At 34.5% G+C, this 20961-nt stretch overlaps 1 protein-coding gene across 1 annotated transcript; it reads right to left on the bottom strand.

Annotated features, from left to right (window-relative positions):
- Positions 1–218: 218 nt before the first annotated feature.
- Positions 219–8126, bottom strand: LOC150102829 (uncharacterized). Its single transcript, XM_090398747.1, has 2 exons — positions 8109–8126; positions 219–623 (listed from the first exon to the last, which is right to left on the bottom strand). The coding sequence occupies exons 1-2, from the start codon at positions 8124–8126 to the stop codon at positions 219–221; spliced, it is 423 nt and encodes a 140-aa protein (XP_090254873.1).
- Positions 8127–20961: the final 12835 nt, after the last annotated feature.

Genomic DNA, 20961 nt, shown 5'->3' with positions numbered 1-20961 from the left:
GTTTAGTCTAATATGTATATAAGAAAAGAACATTTCTGGAATTATACTACAGGATATAACAGGACATAACATCGTATGTCTTGTTCAATTTTTGAACTATCATTTTCGCTAATATAATCAAATATAATTAGGATTAGAATGCAATAATTTCAGTAACATGTATTCATGATATTATCTCAAAGTCACGTATATGTTAATGCAATACGATATATTTACCTTTACCATTTTCCAGCACCACCACCACCACCGTATCCGCCCAGCCCGTAACCAGCTCCGAATGCACCATGTCCACCATACCCGGCACCATAGCCACCATGTCCAGCTCCATAACCACCGTATCCCAGACCTCCATATCCCAATCCACCATATCCAGCTCCTCCATATCCAGCTCCACCATATCCTAGTCCTCCATAGCCACCAGGGTGACGTATGCTAGTGGAGTAAGAAATAGCACGGCCTACTGGGTGACCTCCGTAGCCTGCACCATATCCTAAACCTCCATAACCTCCATCAGCTCCATAGCCTCCATAGCCTCCATACCCTCCGTGGCCTCCATAGCCACCGTAGCCTCCGCCAATGTATCCGCTAGCCAGCGCAGCAGCAACAAAAGCCATGAAAACGACCTGTAATGAAAATATAATAACTTAAAAAGCAGTAACACTCGATTAAAATGTTATAAACACACATAAACACATTTCGTTACATATATTGGGACTGAAGTTTGTAAAAGAAAATTATCTTAATCTTAAAGTTCTGAGCTTAATTTTAACCTTAAAGACACAATCGATTCGAACAAACAACCTTACTTAGTGAGTGAGAAACAATAATCCAAAGCATCTTATTTACACATAGATGCAGTTGAATCAGATTGTAGCCATGCAGATACTAAAATCAAATATTGAATTCAACTGTAATACTTGATTAATATATTCATTAAAGCTTTTTAAATAATTAAGAATAGAAAGTGAAAATGTATCTGACGACGTTAGTATTATTGCAATGTATCCGAATTGGATCTTACGTTGGTGAATATGATTATGATGGACAACCCTGTAAATTCTTGATTCAAAATGTGCAAAATGTGGTTCTACTAAGTGGTGTGGATGTGATGTTGCTCGAGAGAAATGTGAGCGCCTGGAAAGCAATTTATTAAATCTCAGTTACAGCTCCCAAAATGCTATGAACATATATAAATTTATTAAATTGTACAATAAAATCTTTAATTGAAATAACAAAAAAGACATTTGAATGCTTTTAGGTGGCAGGCTATATTCATTTCCTGATATGTCTCCTGAAGTTGTATACAAACCAGGCTTGTACTGTAGAGCAGAGTTTCTCATAAACAGCTCTTGCCCAACCATATCAGTAATGTACTACAGGTTTCCAACCTTTTGTTGATGCGACTCCTTTATAAAAAATAATATGTGCATAGGACACACATAATGTCTTTTACTTAAAGATAATGTCGATATGAGAATTTTTACTTTTGTTTGGATTGCGCCCAACCAACTAAGACTGTGAGACGGATTTGTTATTGTCTATGTCAATGAACATGACCGTGGACAACTCCATAAATTTGAAACAGTGATTTTGTCATTTGTTATCGCCCAGTTGGAAGAACTACAGGATACACGCCATTCAATTTTAGAAGAACTGAGTTCGAATTCTCGTTATGAACGAAAGGAATCGTTTTATGGGCTAGTAAAGTTGAAAGAGAGTTAGTCGATCTCATACGGAGGTAGCAGAGTTTTTCTCCCGGAAACTCGGGTTTTTTGTTCTTCCTCAAAAATCAAATAATCATAAATGACACGCAATTTACGTACAAAAATACTATATAGTGGGTAGTAGATAAGTATAGTGCTGACAGAGGATTGTATAGTGTAGATGGTGAATCATGTAGTGTTTTATTATGTAGAGTGGCATCCAGCGATGGGTCCTCGAATTCAATGGAGGTGTAATGTAATAATGATAATATCATATGCTCATTTAAGGTTTGCAGATGTATGATTAGAAACTCAAGTTTCTGGATGCAAAAACCTTTTCTATTTCCTTTGGACTGAAAAACTAAATCATCAGGTAAAAAATAAATAATAAATTACTCCACTCCAAAAATGCGAGATGAGTATACCTCTCGTGTTATATAATAACGGAAATTGAACTCTGATCATTCCAACTACAGACATGTCGTTACTGAGGTGGTAGAGACAAAAATATCAGAGAAGAAATCATGAGCTAAAACATTATCACCGCCTATCTACCTAATAGCGGGTTGGACATCCATTAACCGAGATAACCGCTTGAATCCATCTTGCAATTGACTCCACTAGAGCACAGAAGTTGGCCTGAGGTGTTCTGCACCATCTAGACCGAATAACTTCCCCAAAGTCAACGACCGAGTGAGGCACTGGCGTCGAGCGGCGGATTCTGCGTTCCACATAAGCCCATAAATGTTCGATGGCATTAAATCAGGAGAATTAGGCAGCCAGAGGAGTACATCGTGCTTGGATGTGCTTTTCGAACCATGCTTGCACAGTGCGAGGTTCGCGACAAGGGGGAAGGGTCTTAACGGAAGACTTCAGATACATCTGGCCACATTGTCACTAGGTAAGGTAATACATGATCTGAAACAATCGCAAATAAGAATTAGGGAATAAAGTATATTCGGTGAGGTAGGGAGGTCCCAATGATGTTCACGAGATCTCCATACTAGGATACCGACGCCACCAGTCTGTTTCCAACCAACCATGAAATCATATATATATTTTATATAATTATTTTCCGAGGTACATGGATTAAGATATTTGGATAAGTTACCATTCATAGGCCGTGGTGTATTTCAGGAACACTCAATCATCCTTACATAGATTCAAGTATGAATCTGGAAATATATATACACAGAACTCACTGAAATAAAATAAAGTAAAAATAAAATAAAATAAAGCGGATAATGGGAATGATGCGGAGGACATTGACTTGTAGAAGTAAGGATGTTATGGTTCCTTTGTATAAGGCTTTGATCAGGCCACATATGAATTACTGTGCACAGATCTGGTCACCTGGTTTTCAAAAAGATGAAATTGCGTTGGAAAAAGTTCAGAGGCGATTGACTAAGGTGTTTTCTGGTCTCTGGAATGTAGAGTATGAAGACAGATTGACAAAATGCAATTTGCAGAAATTAGTTGATAGAAGGAGGAGGTTATTACTAGATTATTGTCGGGGAGGTTTTGCAGAGAATGGGTGAGGATAGCAGGAGAACAAGAGATCATTCCTGGAAGCTGTATAAGGAGGGTGTGAGCAAGGAAGTGAGGAGCAGGTTTTTTGCATAGAGAGTGGTGTGTGATTGGAATGCTTTGCCCGATGGTGTGTGCAGAGACATTGAATATATTTAAGGCACAGTTATATACACAGTGATAAACTGTGTATATAACAGTGGACCTCCCATGATGAGTCTTTGACTCCATGGAGGTTTTTATAATAATAATAATAATAATAATAATAATAATAATAATAATAATAATAATAATAATAAAATAGTGCTAGATAAGAAGGGATTTCAAAAATATATCTTTTTTTTTTTTTAATTTTCCTTGTTTTTATAGATAACAGAAGCATAGTAGTAAGTAGTAATTAATTAATAAACCCGACTACTTTGAGTATTATTGTTCAATAAGTAGCATTTTAATAACCCCAGTGGTATCAGTGATGCACACTATCCTAACGTAATGGATGATAGCAATTCTATTAAAGGAAAATATTCAATAGCCGGTCATATCAGCATGGATTCCTATTGGAATAAAATAAATTTTAAAAAATAATAAAATGAAACTTATATTATGAAATCGATATCATTAGATAAATAATATACCAGACATACTTTATTTCTCCAACAAAACACACTTCTCACCTGAGTGGTATGTGCAATTGCATGCGAACAAGCAGCTTGTTGCCAGCGTAGACAAGATTGCATCTCTTATTATTTTTGGATATTTCGCACTTAGCTGTGAAAGATATTTCTGCCAATTCTCAGATTTCGTTATATCTAAGAATCGGGAAAACCTGTATATTAAATTTTGCCTAAAAATCGATAAGACGACTACTGAAAATGGCGAATTAACCACGGTTTATTGACTACTTTTTAGTGACGACGGTATGAGTTCTACAATCAAAACCTTTTCGTCGCCGACCAAAGAAAGCATACAGCAAAAAAATATCTGCAAGAAAACAAATGGCAGTTGGTTTCTTTGAAGACAGTTTTATGCACACATTATGAACACGCTCTGCAAAGCCCAAACATTTGTATCTGGAAATAAATTTTGAAAGGCTTCAGCGATGTGGAATGCCATAAACATAAAATTGGGAATTTAATGTAGTTTTTATGAAAATGTGATACGAAAATCGCCGAAAGGTCTTTGATAACAATTGAAATATTGCTGGCAAACGGACGAAAAATCTAGTGCTTTTATCTTTAAAAGATTGCCGAATGTTATGGTTCAGTTACATTCACGCAATAATTTAGATGAACGTTTACTGGTCTAGTAACGTGCAGGTAAAGAAAAAAAGTATAAAATAAACGGTGCAATGTCAGGTATAAAGCTTTTTCAGCTAAGGTAGAAAGTTACTATAGATAAATTTGATTAATTTAGCAAAATAGATATAATAACGTGTACTACATATGTGATGGTTCTTTTAATTCGAACTTTTTTTTTTCACAATATTTCCGAACTGAATTCTGTTTACATTCTTGCTATTTTGCTCTGTTATATTACTAAATAGTAAAATAAAATTTAATAATTTAGTAATTTTTAACTAAAAGTAACTTAGTGAGTAATAATTAATAAATTATTAAAATTTTAAAAATAAAAAATGACTAAAGACAACAGTTACTAAAATATTTCCATGGTTTTGCAAGTTAGCCGTGAAATTTAGACTTAGATTACGAGATCCCCGGTTCCAGGCCATTTTTTTCTGGTCCTTAAAATACCAATATTGATGCAAAAATACCGTCTTGTAGTACTAATTTTAAAAAAATAATAATAACTGTTTATGGTTCATTCAAAAGAATATTATAAAATCGATAATAATAAATTATTAATATTATTGAATTTACAGGAATTGTTACATAACATAAATGTAACAGAAATCTGTAAACGTCCTAAAACTCCGATCTGGTTTATTAGACACTTTGTTGCACACAAAAGTAAATGTTGCATATTAATGTAATATTTACTTTTGTGTAAATATTGCATTAATATTGCAATATTACAATATTATTTTTAACTTCAGAGTGTGATGTACTAAAAAAATCTAAAACTAATATCAGAAAAGGGTTGATCGCGAGATTTTATTGATTTACCCAAATCGCTAATAAAATGGTACTGGAATATAGCAGTCAGATTCGAAAAACGATAGTAAATGAAATAGCTCGACTTAAATCAGAAGGGAGAAGATTTAGTTTGACTTTTGACGAGTGGACATCAGCACTCGATAGGCGATATTTAAATATAAACGTTTACTCTGTGGGGAATTTTGTGGAATATTAAACTAGTATTTGCGTTCGGTAGCATGCCAGAGGAGAATTGCTTAGAACTTGTAGAGAAAAACTAGACGAATACTGTCTCTGTCTTTCTGAAGACATAATTTGCTTACCAACTTGAATTATCAGTTATAAACATATTTGGTAAGCTAATAAATGCTCAACAGCAGCTTTGCACTTTATAAATCAACAGTAAATGAAGAAAAATCTGAAAATATGAGCATGGTGCAATTATAGAAAATAGTTTTACAGGTACCGTTCCTCATTATCTGAATCAGAATTATTTATCTGCTATTATAACAAAAATCCGAAAAGTGGTTTGAATTTTTAGCAGCTTACTAACCAGAAATGATAAAGATTTACAAAGTATATTGTAGTATATCATATTGCGATATTATGTGCAGAAAGCTGTGATTGATTTCAATCCGAGTATTAATTTATTATCTGCAGCTATATTTTACACCATTACCGATAAATTTAGAAGTAGATGCACTGTACCGTAAAAAATAAATTTTTTAAAACTTAGATGCTGCCACAAAATTATTGTGGCACTCTTGGCAATCAAATTTCTTAAATAGCTAGATAATTGCACATGGCATTGAAACAGGTGTAAAAATTTATCACAGATTCTTCAATGTTCAGTGACACAGAAAACGATAGCGAATTCTTTCCTGGACCCAGGAAAGATACCGAAGTGAAAATTATACTTAGCTTAATAAAGCAGAATGAACAGAATTCAACCTTAGAAGACCGACATGGAACAGAACATCAGTGTTCCACAAATTCTTTGCAAAATAAGAAATTGCCTCCTGAGTCTATTAAAAGATAAACTTGAGTCCGCAGTTTATGAAAGGCTTTTAACTGTTCCTTCCTAAAAAATTCGAAACCATGAAAATATTGTTAGAAAGGAAATAAGATTTTTTTGAAGATGAAAGAATGAGGGAGTAAGTCTGCATACGCCCTCATTCTTTCATCTTCAAAATAATCTTATTTCCTTTCTAACAATATTTTTAACTTTCTAACTGCATACTACCAAAATTAGATCCAATTTTATCGATAATACTTCATTGCTTATATTTCTTAAGAGATCCCTTTATTCGGACAGGTAGCACGGATGCTTCAACTTTATAAAATTTGCAGTATCAGTATGTACGTATACATGCACGTACACACACATACATACAGTATATATATTTTTGAAACAGATTAAATGACTATAAGCCGAGAGATAAAAACAGAAACACTATTCTATTTTTAAATGAACAGCACAACTAGTTTCGTCTTCTTAGAAAACTTCATCAGGTGCATAACATGAGAGAAATACCAACAAATATTGCGAGAGAAAAAATCGAAACATTTAAAACTCTAACGTATTAACATTTGAAGATGTTCAGTATATCTCTTCATTCTTAACACACACACACACACACACACACACACACACACACACACACACACACACACACACACACACACACACACACACACACACACACACACACACACACACACACACACACACACACACACACACACACAAAAAAAAAAAAAAAAATTACCAAACAGAGTTTGGTAATGTTTGTCAGAATATTTATTATTATTTATTATTGGGATAATAAAAGTTCATTTCAAAACATGAATTCAAGCACTGTAAATATTTGTCTTTCCCTTACATTACTACATTTAATTGTTATGAAAATTTATTGAGAAATATGTTTGTTTTTGGAATACCAGTATTAATGCCGATCTTTCCATTTCATAATTTAAAAATACTAAATACTGGTTTTAAAATTTTGATCGGTATTGTGAGCTCTAGCCTAAATTCATCTACTTACACACACACACACACACACACACATACACACACACACAGAAATGCTATTCCAGATCGGACTGTAATCGTCTGGAATTTCTAGTAGAGTAGTTCCGGAAATGTCTCGCTCACTCAACACAGCCATTGCCAACGCCAATAACATCGTAAAATCTCAATAAGCCGAATGATTTACGAAGGATAAGAATATATGAATCGGAAAATTAAGCATAACATCATCTTAGAAATGAATTATATGTGTTTTTAACATCATCTTCCTTAACACCGCGGTCTCTATTTAAATGTGTATTGTCTACTCTATATGCATAAAAAGATAAGCCGAAATTTGTAACGTTTTTATGTCACGTTTTTTGTCTCCAGCTTACCAGCCCGGAACTCCGGGGGTTGGGTACCGTAGGCGCCAGGGAAGCAGAGCCCCTTAGTTTACATATAACAAAATAAATAAATTCATTAACGCATTTTATTCCACTGTAGGGAGTAGGCGATGCCCTTGTAGCGCTATCTAACTTTTAGAGACTAAGGGGACTAGCGAGAATTGATAAAAAAATTATATATATATATATATATATATATATTTTATTATTTTTTTCAATCAATCATCAGTTCTCCTGCCCGGTCAGGGTGGTATTGTGATCCGAGATAATCGCAGTTGTAGCGAGAACCAAGACTATAGCGACCTAGAGCATTGAGGGTTTGTTATAATATATGAGAAACGTACGAATGCTACTGCTAACGACAAGGTACACTTACCACAGACTTCATGTTGATCGAAAAGGTGATGCTTAGCTCTCTCGAACTTAGTTGTTGAATGCTTACTGTCAAGCAGAGCTTTTATACTAATCCCCTTTCTTTGCTCTGACCTTCGGCGCATTTTGAAAACGTTTTGCCGGAAACTGTGGACAGTATGTCACATATCTTTCGTCAATCAAGGTTGCCAGCCACTACGCCCTGGACACCGTGTAACAAACCTGTTTTCTTCTTGGCGTGGCTCCTCACGCCTCTGATCCACTTTCTCTCAGCGTCCTTCAAGGAAACGGCGACCTGGTCAAATGCTGGAGCTCCGTTCCATGTCCTACCTTCCTCGCCCCCACCTTAATGCATTTCGGAACCTGTCGTTGGTTAATACATGACTTGAGAGGGGAAGAAGAAACCTGAGTTTCGTGCTGATAACAAAGAGTTTTTCTGAGTGTCGGGTAATCTTTTTCCTATCTAGAAGTGGTGGAAATTTAGTCTCGGCTAAAGTAATTAGAACTAGTTCGCTATACTGAGTATATCAGTTAGTGTAGTTCAGTAACTGTCCATTTCGTTTATCACGAATCTGACCCTTTCTAGGTAGAGAAAGCGAAAGATTTTTACGAGGGATGTTTTACTGTAACAATTAAGCTCAGTTTTCATTGAAGGTATGGTAACGAGTCCACCGACTGACTGACCCTAGTACCAATAGATTACTTGCGTACTTTTATGGTAAAACAGTAAAACTCGTTAGTAAGTAGTTCGATAAGTAGTCCTCGCTGATACGTGCACTCAGGATAACAAAGTCTACTATCAACTTTAGGGTACGTACTGTAACCATTAACTTTATCTTAACTCACCAGGAAACGCCTTTAAATAAATTCTTTCAGCAGCAGTTTCATCTTTTCCATTGTCAATATGATTATATTGATCAATTGTCAATGTGATTATAATCACCGATCTACATCGCTAACGGTTGTGAATGATAACTTTTCTCTGACCATCGGCGTAAGAAGAATATGCAACAGAAAGATGCTGACAGTTTTATGAATGAATAAATCAAGGTAAACGAAAGGTTTCATTAGTTATCAGTTTTGAAAGTAGACGGCATAATGCCTTCATATAACACTACATTATATGATGGCATTGTGGGATAAACCGAACTTTTCTCGAAAGACACCGAAAACATTTCAAATGACTGCTGATAAAAAGATAAAGATATTATTGATTACATTTCGCTATCTGAATTCGAATCATCTAAGAAAAATGAACATAATATTGTTAATATTTTAACATTTTAAAGTATGATTCGAAATCCTCAAGTTTCATTAAATCATAAAGATTTAAAATAACAAACAAACTACCTTCCTGTATTCCTGCGTGTTAATTGATGAATAAATAAATACACAGTAATTATGTCCACATGGCTTCGGCACATCGAGATGTCATCCTCAACATCATCATCGAATTCCTAATATGTGCCTTCAAGGATTGCACGATACCACCACGCGAAAAGTTTACATTATTACTTACTTCGTACTGACAGTTTTCCTCCAAATTCTGCTATCTGTCACGACGCCAATATTGTCAGAACATGTATTTCAATTTTCTAAGGCGATTTCTAACCGCATCAATCCGCCTGCATCTTTGTCTCGCTCTGGATCATTTCTTGCTGTCCTAGGATCAAATAATGATCTGCTAATCTTTCCATTCACTTCTATTTAAGTGGTCATAAAACTTGATCAGCTCTGCTCACAAATTCCTAAATGCTAACAATGTCAACTTCTTTTGGCTATCGTTATTTTTAATATGATTCGGCCATTAAGGCAGAAGCCGGCATGAGCGAATGATAACTTTTCTAGTTATCATTCGGCCATGGTTGCTTCTTTCCAAAAAATGGCTCCTATTTTCGAAAAGGGTTATTAAGCCTTCAAATATAGCCCTAACTAATAACCATTGATGTCATTTGTTCAATCCCCTAATTTTTCTCACAGGTCTAATGAATATAAAGTCGCATCGACATTATTTTTATCCCAACCACAAGCTTTGATTATTCTTATTATCTCTTTCCATCTTCTGTAATTTGCATTAAAATTACTCTAAATAGCCGTGCAATACAACCTGCTCTCTCTTTGACATACAAAGGTGTTAATTTCTCAAAACTAAATGAGTCATTATCGCTGTTTTTTAAAGTATTAAAAAGGCTTTTAATTTTTTAATGTTAAGCCTTTTTTTTGAGAAAGTTAAAAGTGATGGGCGAAACTTTAATAATACTTTAAAAAAACAGTGATAATGACTCATTTTCCAGGAACTTCATCGACTTTCTTAAAAAAACAAAGAAGTCTAAAAATATCACGGTTATGCTTAAATTAACACGTTCTTTAATGCTTTTGCATGAACGAGAAGAAAGAAAGTTTAGATCTGGTTTCTTTGTAATGACTAATAACAGCTTTAAAGTGTGTGTGTATAAATAGATTAGATTTTTTCAAGGCTTGGATTTTTTTTTCTGCATTAGAATAATTTCTCAATATCTGTCTCAAGGAAAGCATCATAATCTATCATTACTCGTAAACACTTCTATACAATATACAAGATGTCCATACACAGATATTTTCTAAATAATTTTAACGATGTGTAAAGTTAACCAACGCGCTTCTTTGTGTATTGTTTGGAACAAATTAAGTATAACGATTCTTCATTGTTGCCCTAATTATATCCTGATTATGATTACCCATTGTTTTTCCAGATCTTTATGAATGAATACTAACCCGGAACCGAGTCTGAATGATATATGTTCATATATATACATACATACTCATCCTGTATCTGCCTTTAATATCGGATAATCATTTTCATAGTATGGTTTTTCAAAATACAGTAATTAAACGAAAGTAAAACATGTAAGTTTTTTTTCCTCTTTCCTGCATGTTTACAAAACAGGCCTTCACCTGCAATTCGTCATTTACTAAAGTCTCTCAGGCTCCAATAATTTGCCGAACTAATAGACAGATCATTTGGCGTAATAACAAGTAAGTTGTCTGTTTTATTTTATTCAGGAAGATTATTAAAGTCATCTGTATATATGCATAGATTAAAATTAACACCATACGCATTGTGATGATTATATATTCATCACAATGTCTATTATGATATTAATTTTAGTCTATGCAATGTAGACTGCATGCAAACGATATACAGGTCTATCATGGCGAAGGCCGATTCCATTGAAAACAATTTGCAAACTGCACTAAAATAAAGAGCAATCGGGAAACTGATTATTTTTTGCAGACTAACAAGGAATGAATATGTGTAATATTTTAACATTATTTTAGTACAAATAAATATTTCAGTAGTCTATTCCCTCCAGCAATCAAGCCGCCAAATGCAGAAAAGTCGTTCAAAATAAAATAAAAATTAAATTAAAAATATTAAAAAAAACCTCTGAATTTTTGGAAAATAAAAGGTATTATTATGAATGCGTGCCACAGTTCGAGAGTCTGTTTAAAACTCTTACAAGAATAAGACTTTTTTTCGCAAAAAAAAACGAACGAACAAACCCTTTTTGCAAAAATGTTAATAGAGGACAATTAAATTCAAGAATTTAAACTATGAGGATTTGATTCATTGGATTAGTTTGGAATGATAAACGAAGCTAATAACAACAAGAAGTGTAAAGTCTTAAAAATACAACAAAAATCACAGCTAAACATTAGGGAGACAATAAACTGCTCGTATTACAAATCGTAAAACTGATAATGTTTAAAAAAGAATAAAAGCTATAAACTTGATAAGAAGTGAGTTCTCTCTTTCTGTCTCTCACACTCACACACACAACAACAACAACCACAACATATGAGAGATTCAGGCAGTGTATAGGCATGAATTAAGAGCGAAGGAACCTATGTTTTATTTGAATAGTTGGACGTTCTACTCTTTGGGGAACACTTGATGAGGAAGGCTACTTCAGAAAACAGAGGTACATGCAATGAAAGGGGAGAAGAAGCAGGTTCAATGGATGGCAATTAGGCTGTGAATGAATATTAAATTGTCACTCTTCGTGCTATTATACGCTGAGCAGAAAGTGGACAAATGATCGATACTAGTTTCAGTGTTTCAGCTGTCATAGAAGAACCTAGAGAAATGACATAAAGCAAAAACAGACCATTTATTGGATAGTGGTTGCATAAGTCCGTTGAGTGTAAGATAAATTACCACCAAGTAATCGAAATGTAATATTTTGGACACCATCAAGAATTTTCAGGAAATTTTTTGGTGCGCTAACCCAATTGTGAAAACAGAATTCTAAAGTTGGGGAGATTTGAAACTTGTCTTGTGTAAATTGTTGGATATGTTAAAGTGTGTGAATCTTAAGCTGAAAATTGTACCAAGATTTTTGGTAGTTGAGGAAGCATTGGATATGATGTGACACGTTTGGGCCAGAAAAAAATTAATGGTAAATATGAACTCAAAGAGAGAGGGGGGAAGGGGGGATATTATAATACTGTCTGCGGATCTGGGGTTTATCAAAAGTGACGGGAGGCAATCTGATTTTTTGTCGTAGGATGAAGTCAGGACTGCGTTTTAATAACAATGAAGGTGACTATGTTGACTTCATTAGTGAGCCTAGGTGAATAAAATTGCCAAGTTTGCCAAATGAGCAGAGAAAACAGTGCCTTTTAACAAAACTTATAGTGGATTAATCAGAGAAGGATATTTATGTATAAGACAAAGATGAGTGGTTATAGAACAGAGTTTGGAGCATTCTGGGATTAATAGTATATTCTGAAGAGAGAGAGAAAGAGAGAGAGGGGGGGGGGAACTTATCATCCACTTAAAATGATGGAAGGAGATTAAAAGAAGAAAGTTTGCTGAAAGATTTTAAAGACAAACCTGATCAAATGTTTGATCAGTGGCTTTTGAAAGGATTAGCAAACACAAATGCCATTTGTACCAGAGGCAATTTTGGCTCTTTCGAAGTCAAATTTGGATTTTGTTGGTGATTTGTTTTGTAAGGGATTATTACTCGTTTCAATGCTGGCTGAGAATAAAGTTGGTGTGACCCCGAATGAAATGCTATTTTCCCCTTCTTTATCTGCCTTAGCGCATTTATTGGAGAATCAAAGTGATAGTAAGCAGCAAGGTTATCATAATTAGGAAATTAATTGAGGAATAATGGAAATATAATCAAAATCGTTTTTTTTTTATCTTGAAAAGATATAGAAAAAGATGGCAAATTTAAAACACTAAAACTATATTTTGCTGGTAGAATTATATACTAACAAAATATAAACTTTAGGTTACAATGCAATAAGTGGGACAGATAAATAAGACTGTACACTCTTCTCTCTATTACCTTTTTTTCCCGTACAAATACCAAATTTGATATGAAAATTAAATTAGCAACAAAATCCAAACATCATGAAACTATACAAAATGCAGAATTAGATTAGGAATCAGGAACTGAAATTCTTTTATTTGGGGAGTATTATTATTGAGCATAGTTTCTGATGAAATGTTTGGAAATACGGCCGAAGCAACTAAAGCTATGTGGCGAGTATATTATGTCTTTAATTGCATTTGTTCATCTCTCTGGTTTGTCTGTTTTGAAAGATAAAAAAAATCGAGTTCTGGTAGAAAAATGCTGTTGCTGCATTTACGAGGCTAGCTAATTGTCTTTCAAAAATATTTTATAAATAGCTGCTTTCTTTCCTTGATTTGCCTTGTTTAGTTAAAAAAAAAAAAAAGAAAGGAAGAAGTAGTTTTCTAAACACGTCCATCAGATTTGTGAAACCCTAAAAAACACTAGTAAAATGGGTATTTTAAGTATTATATTAAAAGTAGTAAAATCCAAATGATGCAATATCCTTTGGAATCACATCTACCGGAAACTCAGATGTGTCATTCCACAAAAAGAAAGAGAGGTGACGAAAATACGGAATTAATAGACATAATATACTGCTTTCCTATCTATAGTTGCTCCCCCCTAACATAAATTCAATCGAATTAAATTTTATTACACTTTTTTTTTTTTTTTTTTTTTTTGTAAACGTAGGATACTAATGCACATTAGGTACATTCTACAAAATGGGTATTGCGCTGGGTTGGAAAATGGACTGATAATTTGAGAACCGTGCTCTAAACATAATACTTTTTCAAGCTACTTCACACGTCGAATGAACAGGGTGGTAGCGATCAAGTGTATCAGGTGATGAAAATCATTGCCACCCTCAAGACTTTTCAAACATTATGTCACACTGAGATTCGAACTCACAACATGTTTGTAGCTCATTCGAGAGTCTATTCATTCAGCGGCACAGACCGGCGATATGCGTCAATCAATGTCATGTAGTTCGTTAATTTCTGTACACAGTCGTACAAAAAGCGACGTAAATTAATGCAGAAGATCCTTATATTGCTTCTTTTGCATTAATTATGGATTTATTTTACTTACAAAGAAATATAAGGTGAATATATTATTTGTTTAATACTTTTTATGCTTTTGGTAGCGTTTCTTTCCGCTGTTTATAACCCAAGAAAGTTTATGTGCATTTTCGCTAGGTGCATTTCACTATACGGCGTAGTTGAAGTATCTGTGTCACGGTTGATGAATGTGAAGGTGATTTTTTTAATGCAGTTCAGTTCGTGCCTTGGTGACATATCCTGTTATCACCTGCAGGACAAAAAGTTGATGCAATTAGTGTAATCACACAGACCACGTGATGGTTTTGCCTTCTATACCACATGCTGTAACTAGATATTAAGTAAAGCAAAAAAAAAAAAAAAAACGAGTTTCCCCTTAACTGCATTAATTCCGTACATCCGCCTGCTAATAGTCAATTAGATATGCAATATGATTCATAACGAAGCAAGGACATTGCTAAAGAAGAGATAGTACGAATTCAGTAGCATTGTGCTGTGTCACACAACTAGTCATAGAACATTTTTTTAACGCAGACAGGGTATAATATTATTTCACCAACTCAATAAGCTATTTTATATTTTACTTGTTGTTTAGTTGAGTTGCTTTAAAGAAGGTCTTTTATCTTCAGAATTCAAGTAACAGAAGAATAAAATTTATTCCCCAATGCTTCTCATTAATAGTCGTAGTTGTTATCGGCCACATAACTAGGGCATCGTTTTAAATTACTCTAAAAAGAAGGCACGTATTAGCTGCATCAAGATATCGTCTAACACAGCAATAACAGTCGATGAAATTAGTATTCCATATTACTACTAGAATTTTTAAGCGTACAAAATATTAATAACAGCAGACAGCTCTGAGAAATAAAACTCAATAGTAGTTATGAAATCAAAGAAAGCTATATGATAGATCTGGTTTTTTTTCGAACATTCTGTTCAACTGATCTTCAAAGCATAGCAGATTTGAGTTATTTTTCATGCTGAAATAATTTATAAGTGGTTAAAATAGGCGTTGATATTTTAGTTTCCTTTCGTTTACTCTCTCTCACTCTTTGTGAGTAGGTTACGTGAGCTCGACAAAACTCTAATTATTTTATACAAATCGCCATTTTATATTCTATCTGAAGAAAGAAAGTAATGCTTTTTTTTCTTAATACGTCAGGTTGCAATGGTTCCCGTGACACTGTAAACCACCTTTGGAATAGCAATGAAAATTGAAGACATAAATCAAATATATCAGATGATTTCTTTAGTGACATAACATGGGCCGTTCTACAATCGTTTGTATCATTTCTAAGCTTTTATTTTACGAAACAACAACCACGAGAGAAGCTTGAATATATCTATTTTAGAATTTCGCCTGATGTGCACTGGAATTTGGTTGACATGCTAATGTCCAACAGCTTAAAGGAAAGTTTCAAATGGCTCCTCAATGAGGGCACCTGGATGAGAAGGGACCTCAAAATTGAAGCATCTGACAAAAAAGATATCGCACAAATGTCGCTGTAATAAATTTATCTCTGTTATTATTCTTGTACGTATCAGCCTTAGAATTTCACAAAATAAAACAAATCTAGTTTAGAAGAGGTATGCTAGCTTTACCTTTGTTAATCAAAGTGCTGTTATGTTTCTTTAAATTCATTTTTTCTTTAAAATCATTGATCGTAAATCCTTTTATTCTAGATTTCAGAGTATTCTCAGAATTTTCGATAATCATGTATGTATCCTAAGGGCAAGTATTCGTCCAAGATAAAATTATACAATAGGCATAAAGTGAGAGACAGCTATGTAATACTATCATCATCATTATACATTATTTAAATCTAATAATTTATATAATATTCTGAATAGATTTTATTATTTCTGTTGATATTCTTTGATTAGTTTTGTATTTGTATGAGTTGGTTCCGTTTATTATTTATAGACGTAGAGAATATTTTTGGTGCTAAATTAGAATGTTTATGCATTGCTACTTTATATGATTTGGGAATTAATCCTCTTGTTTTTCATAACAAAATTATTGTTTTTGTGAATAATCCATCCATCCATTCTTACCCGTCGAAGATCGGTTGAGTCCCCTAAATAGAGGTTTTAGACTTTTTTTTTTCTAAAAGTCTCCTCTCCTGCTTGTGGTTCCTCTGCTGTATTCATCTATGAGTAAGTATTTATGTCTGTAGATATATGTATTCACGGGCTGGTTTGCCTGTTTGCAGGATGAAAAACTCTGCCATCTCCGTATTTGACCGGCTAATTCGCATTCATTTGAAAAGCCCTGATAAAAGTGGTTCGCATCCTAGACCGGATTCGAATCTAGATATTTCCAATCTTTGCCTATACTGACTGAACTACGGAGGTTCTTTGTGAATAATAGTAGCCTAAAGCGTATAAATATCTAAGAAGTAATATCTTTAGCACGATATATTTATTGCACAACGCAATTCTCTTATATATTTTTCTGGTTAAGATGTGAATTACTTTACTTGGAATCGAAACCAGACGTTTCCTTGTGTAGTATACGATTGATTCCTCCCAACATAGAATTCCATAGTGCATGGTGCATTGAATTTATGCAGAAGATGATATTTTTTAGCATTTTAAGTTTAAGAATGTATTCAAACAGAAAAACAACAATTACAAATATTACAACAATTTTTTAATCCTAAATAATGTATTACATTAAGTTTTTTTCCCCATACATTTACAGTATAAATGTGTTCTACAATTCCAGTCATATAAGAATATTCTTCTTCTTCTTGAGTATTCTGCAATTGAGCAGGTTCTTCTCCTAGTAGCAAAACTTTCCTTCCACTTTCTTCTGTTCTGAGCCTTCTCTTTCAAGGTTGTGTACCTGTCTCCATTCAGCATGTCATCTAGCATTGTTTTTCTTACTCTTCCTCTGGGTCTTTTTCCGTCTATTTTTCTTTCGATGGCATCTCTGATGATTCCATTCCCTCTCAGAATATGTCCGATTCAGTTTCCCTTTCTTCTTTTTATCCACCTTAACAGACTTCTTTCTTCTTCTATTCTTTTTAAGACCTATTCATTAGTTATTTTATCTGTCCATTTGATTTTTTCCATCCTTCTCCAAATCCACATCTCAAAGCTTCATATAAGAATATGAAGTTTATTTTAATTGTTGCCTTTCGCAAGTTAAAAATACGTTTTATTTTCTGATACATTTAGGCTAATTATTTCATTTTATTTTTTTATGTTGCCCACATTCATGCAGTGTTTTTTTTTTTTTTTTTTTTTTTTTTTTTTTTTTTTTTTTTTGACCATATAGTACATTCGTACCGTGGGAGGAGGCTAAGGATTCTCTCTCTCTCTCTCTCTCTCTATATATATATATATATATATCGTGTTTTTATTTTTTTTTTTTACATAGTCCGGAAACCCTTGTTCTAGAGATGGTAAGTTACTTCAGCTCCCCAATAAGCGGAGTGATGTTCGCTCAACTGGTGATGAAATCCATCTACTACCCAATGACAATCACAAACATCCATGCCCACAGAGGGATTCGAATCGATAACCTGTGTGGTGGGGTGTGGATACACTCACCACCCGGGCAACTATGCCGTCAATTTTGAGAGGAATCAACTTATTACTTTGAATAATCAGCATTTGTTATGGCTCGCATTTCGTTGGTCTTGTACGAATATAACGGTATCTTCTGCGAAAGCGTTTATTTTACTGTTCGGTTTTAGATCAAATACCTATAACTATACTTTGTACGTAAATTATGTGTATATTCTTCTTGCCAGTTTACCTTCATGCGGGATAAAAAAAAAAAAACGAACTTTCTTCCTAATTTGCTGCTGTCAGCAAAAACATGAATAGAATTTGAGATTAATGACCATTACACATTATGTATTAATGATCAAGTGAAAAATTGATATTAATACACAGAAGAAAGAACATGAACAAAAATACAGAGTCCTGAGGTACTCGCCAACCTTGTTAAGGGAAGTCTAAAGACACTGAAACTTTCCCATATGCGCAGTTTAAAACTGGAAAGGAAATGCTACTCAATTTCAAAAGCGGAAGGCAGTCCACACGATGGTAGTTTTTAAGCAACACTTTATGGCCACTGTTTAGGATACTTGTCACAAAATAATATGAACCCGTTCTAATAGTTTGTAGGTTCCCTCTTGCTGCCGAAATTGCATCTGTGCTGCATAGCATGGACGGTATAAGACCTCTGAACGTTGCAGAGTTATGCTATGGCATTTGTTTCCGTAGATTTAAGAGCTTTCAATGTGATGTGAAATGGGCCGGATCTCTTAATCTACGTAATTCTAGAGATGTTCTATGGGATTTAAATACGACGAATTCGCTTGCCATAGTACCGGGAAGTTGCTCTTAGATTCGGTGAACCATCTCTAGAATGCGGCCGGTAACTTGACACTTCACATTTTCCTTCTGGAATACACCTGTGCCATCTGGAAAAACAGTCACTATAGAGGGAGTTGTGCCTGATTAGCTTAATGATAGGTAGGTTGAAGCATTTGTAGTACGGTCTATGGATATCAGAGTTCAGAGAGAATGCCAGGAAAGCACCTCTGATACCATAACGCTGCCTCTCTGCATGACCATAACACCAGAATGATTCGTTTTTCCAGGTATTCGCTTAAAACTCCATCTACCATCTACACAGCATAGCTAGAAAACAGGTTCATCCGAAATGGAAACTTTTTTTTTTTTTCAGTTTTCGATAGCCCAACGATGTCTTTCTTATGCAAATTGGATGTAACCGTCGATCATTAGGAGTAAGTGCATGTATATCTTGTGTGTGTATCTTGGCCTGGCATACCGGGGAGGTCCGTGTGAAGGAAGGTATTAGATTGTGATCTGAGAAACAATACCCATTTGTTCCCTGGTTAATTGTTCAAGTTTTTAGTCTATGGCAGTGGTTCTCAAATTGTGTGCCGAGGTGAGTAGTGGCACGAACTCAATTTTTTGTATTATTTTTTTTCAAACGGCTATTAAATTTTAAGACAAAAATTCTTATTAAGGACTTAAGTACTAATTGCATAATAACTGAACTGTTAGGCATTTCTTTTGCCCTTGGGGCCCGTGAAACATTACCGAGGCATCGAGGGTGGCTTGAACAGAGAAAGTTTGGGAACATCAGTCTATGAGCTTGCACAATGCGGATAATACTCCGTAAACAGCCTGCAATATTGACACTTTCCTAGATACTGCTACTCTTCATTTGGTACGATTCATTCATCAATGCCTTTTTCGAAGTCCCTTAGATGACGTCCCTTGCCCATTTTGATCAGCAACTTCGAATCAACAGTACGTCATATACCTCCAGAATCACATACACTAGCTTTTACCGTGATACAAGAAACACTTTGGGAGGAACGGCCGGTTATGATTAACGGTGCTGTTAATAATACAGTATTTTAACTGAGCTGCGTATATCAGATGCTGGAAATATTAAGAGTCCGTGTGTTGAAGCTTAAGTGCTGTGAAGAATTCATGTTGGAGGTTTAATGGAATATTATTAGCACTGAGAAAGGATTAAAACTAATTTTAATACTTCCAATATTTTGTATCCGTCACAGAGACATCTTCATGGATTACAAAAAAAAAACTTTTTGTAACATTACACACAAAAAATAATACAATAGTAAGTGAAACTAAAGTCCTCTCTCAGTGCTTGGAGTATATAGAGTACCTTGTGCCTGTAAAACTGGCTTACTTCGGACACACAAGTAGATCATCAACCATCCGGTTAGAAGAACACAAGTCATACGTCTGCAATCACGATTATGGCCAATCTGGCCTTGCAGACCATGTTTTAGATACAACCCACAGGATCTCCTGGAAAAAACCATGCTTCACCATAGTAAATTCAAAAAAGAAAGACTGTTCTTTGAATCTGCATCTGCACTCAGGAATCAACAGAATTTAAACAAATACGGTTGCATTAAGCTTCCCAAAATTTGGGAAACGTTAATTATGATCCCTCTTTACATCCTAGGTCACCTGCAAGTGCCCATAGAGGGCGCGTCACTTAGATAGGACTTTAGTTTCACTTACTATTGTATTATTTTGTGTGTGTTACAAAAAGTTTTTTTTTGTAATCCCTGAAGATGTCTCTGTGACGGAGACGAAATATTGGAAGTATTAAAATTAGTTTTAATCCTTTCTCAGTGCTGATGATATTCCATTAAACCTCCAACATGGATGGAAATATTAAGAGCTTATGCATGCGTTTCGTTAAACTATATCTTGACCTGTGACTAGTGGTGGATAATACCAGTTTGGAGATCTGATGTGGAGTAAGAGGAGGATTTAAGGTGAAGAAGTTGTCTTTTGATTACTTTCGTGATTATTTTTTTTTTGGGGAGGGGAGAGATGAGGGTAAGGAGAGCTGAATGATAAAGTTATAGCTAACTTTTATCTCCGTTCTTTGGAATGCGCTGAATAATGTTTC

The sequence above is a fragment of the Typopeltis vanoorti genome, chromosome 10 (assembly GCF_054136105.1).
Source record: "Typopeltis vanoorti isolate ZY-2024b chromosome 10, IOZ_Tvanoo_1.0, whole genome shotgun sequence".
In the NCBI taxonomy this organism is placed as follows: Eukaryota; Metazoa; Arthropoda; class Arachnida; order Uropygi; family Thelyphonidae; genus Typopeltis; species Typopeltis vanoorti.
This window is presented reverse-complemented; position numbering and strand designations above follow the sequence as displayed.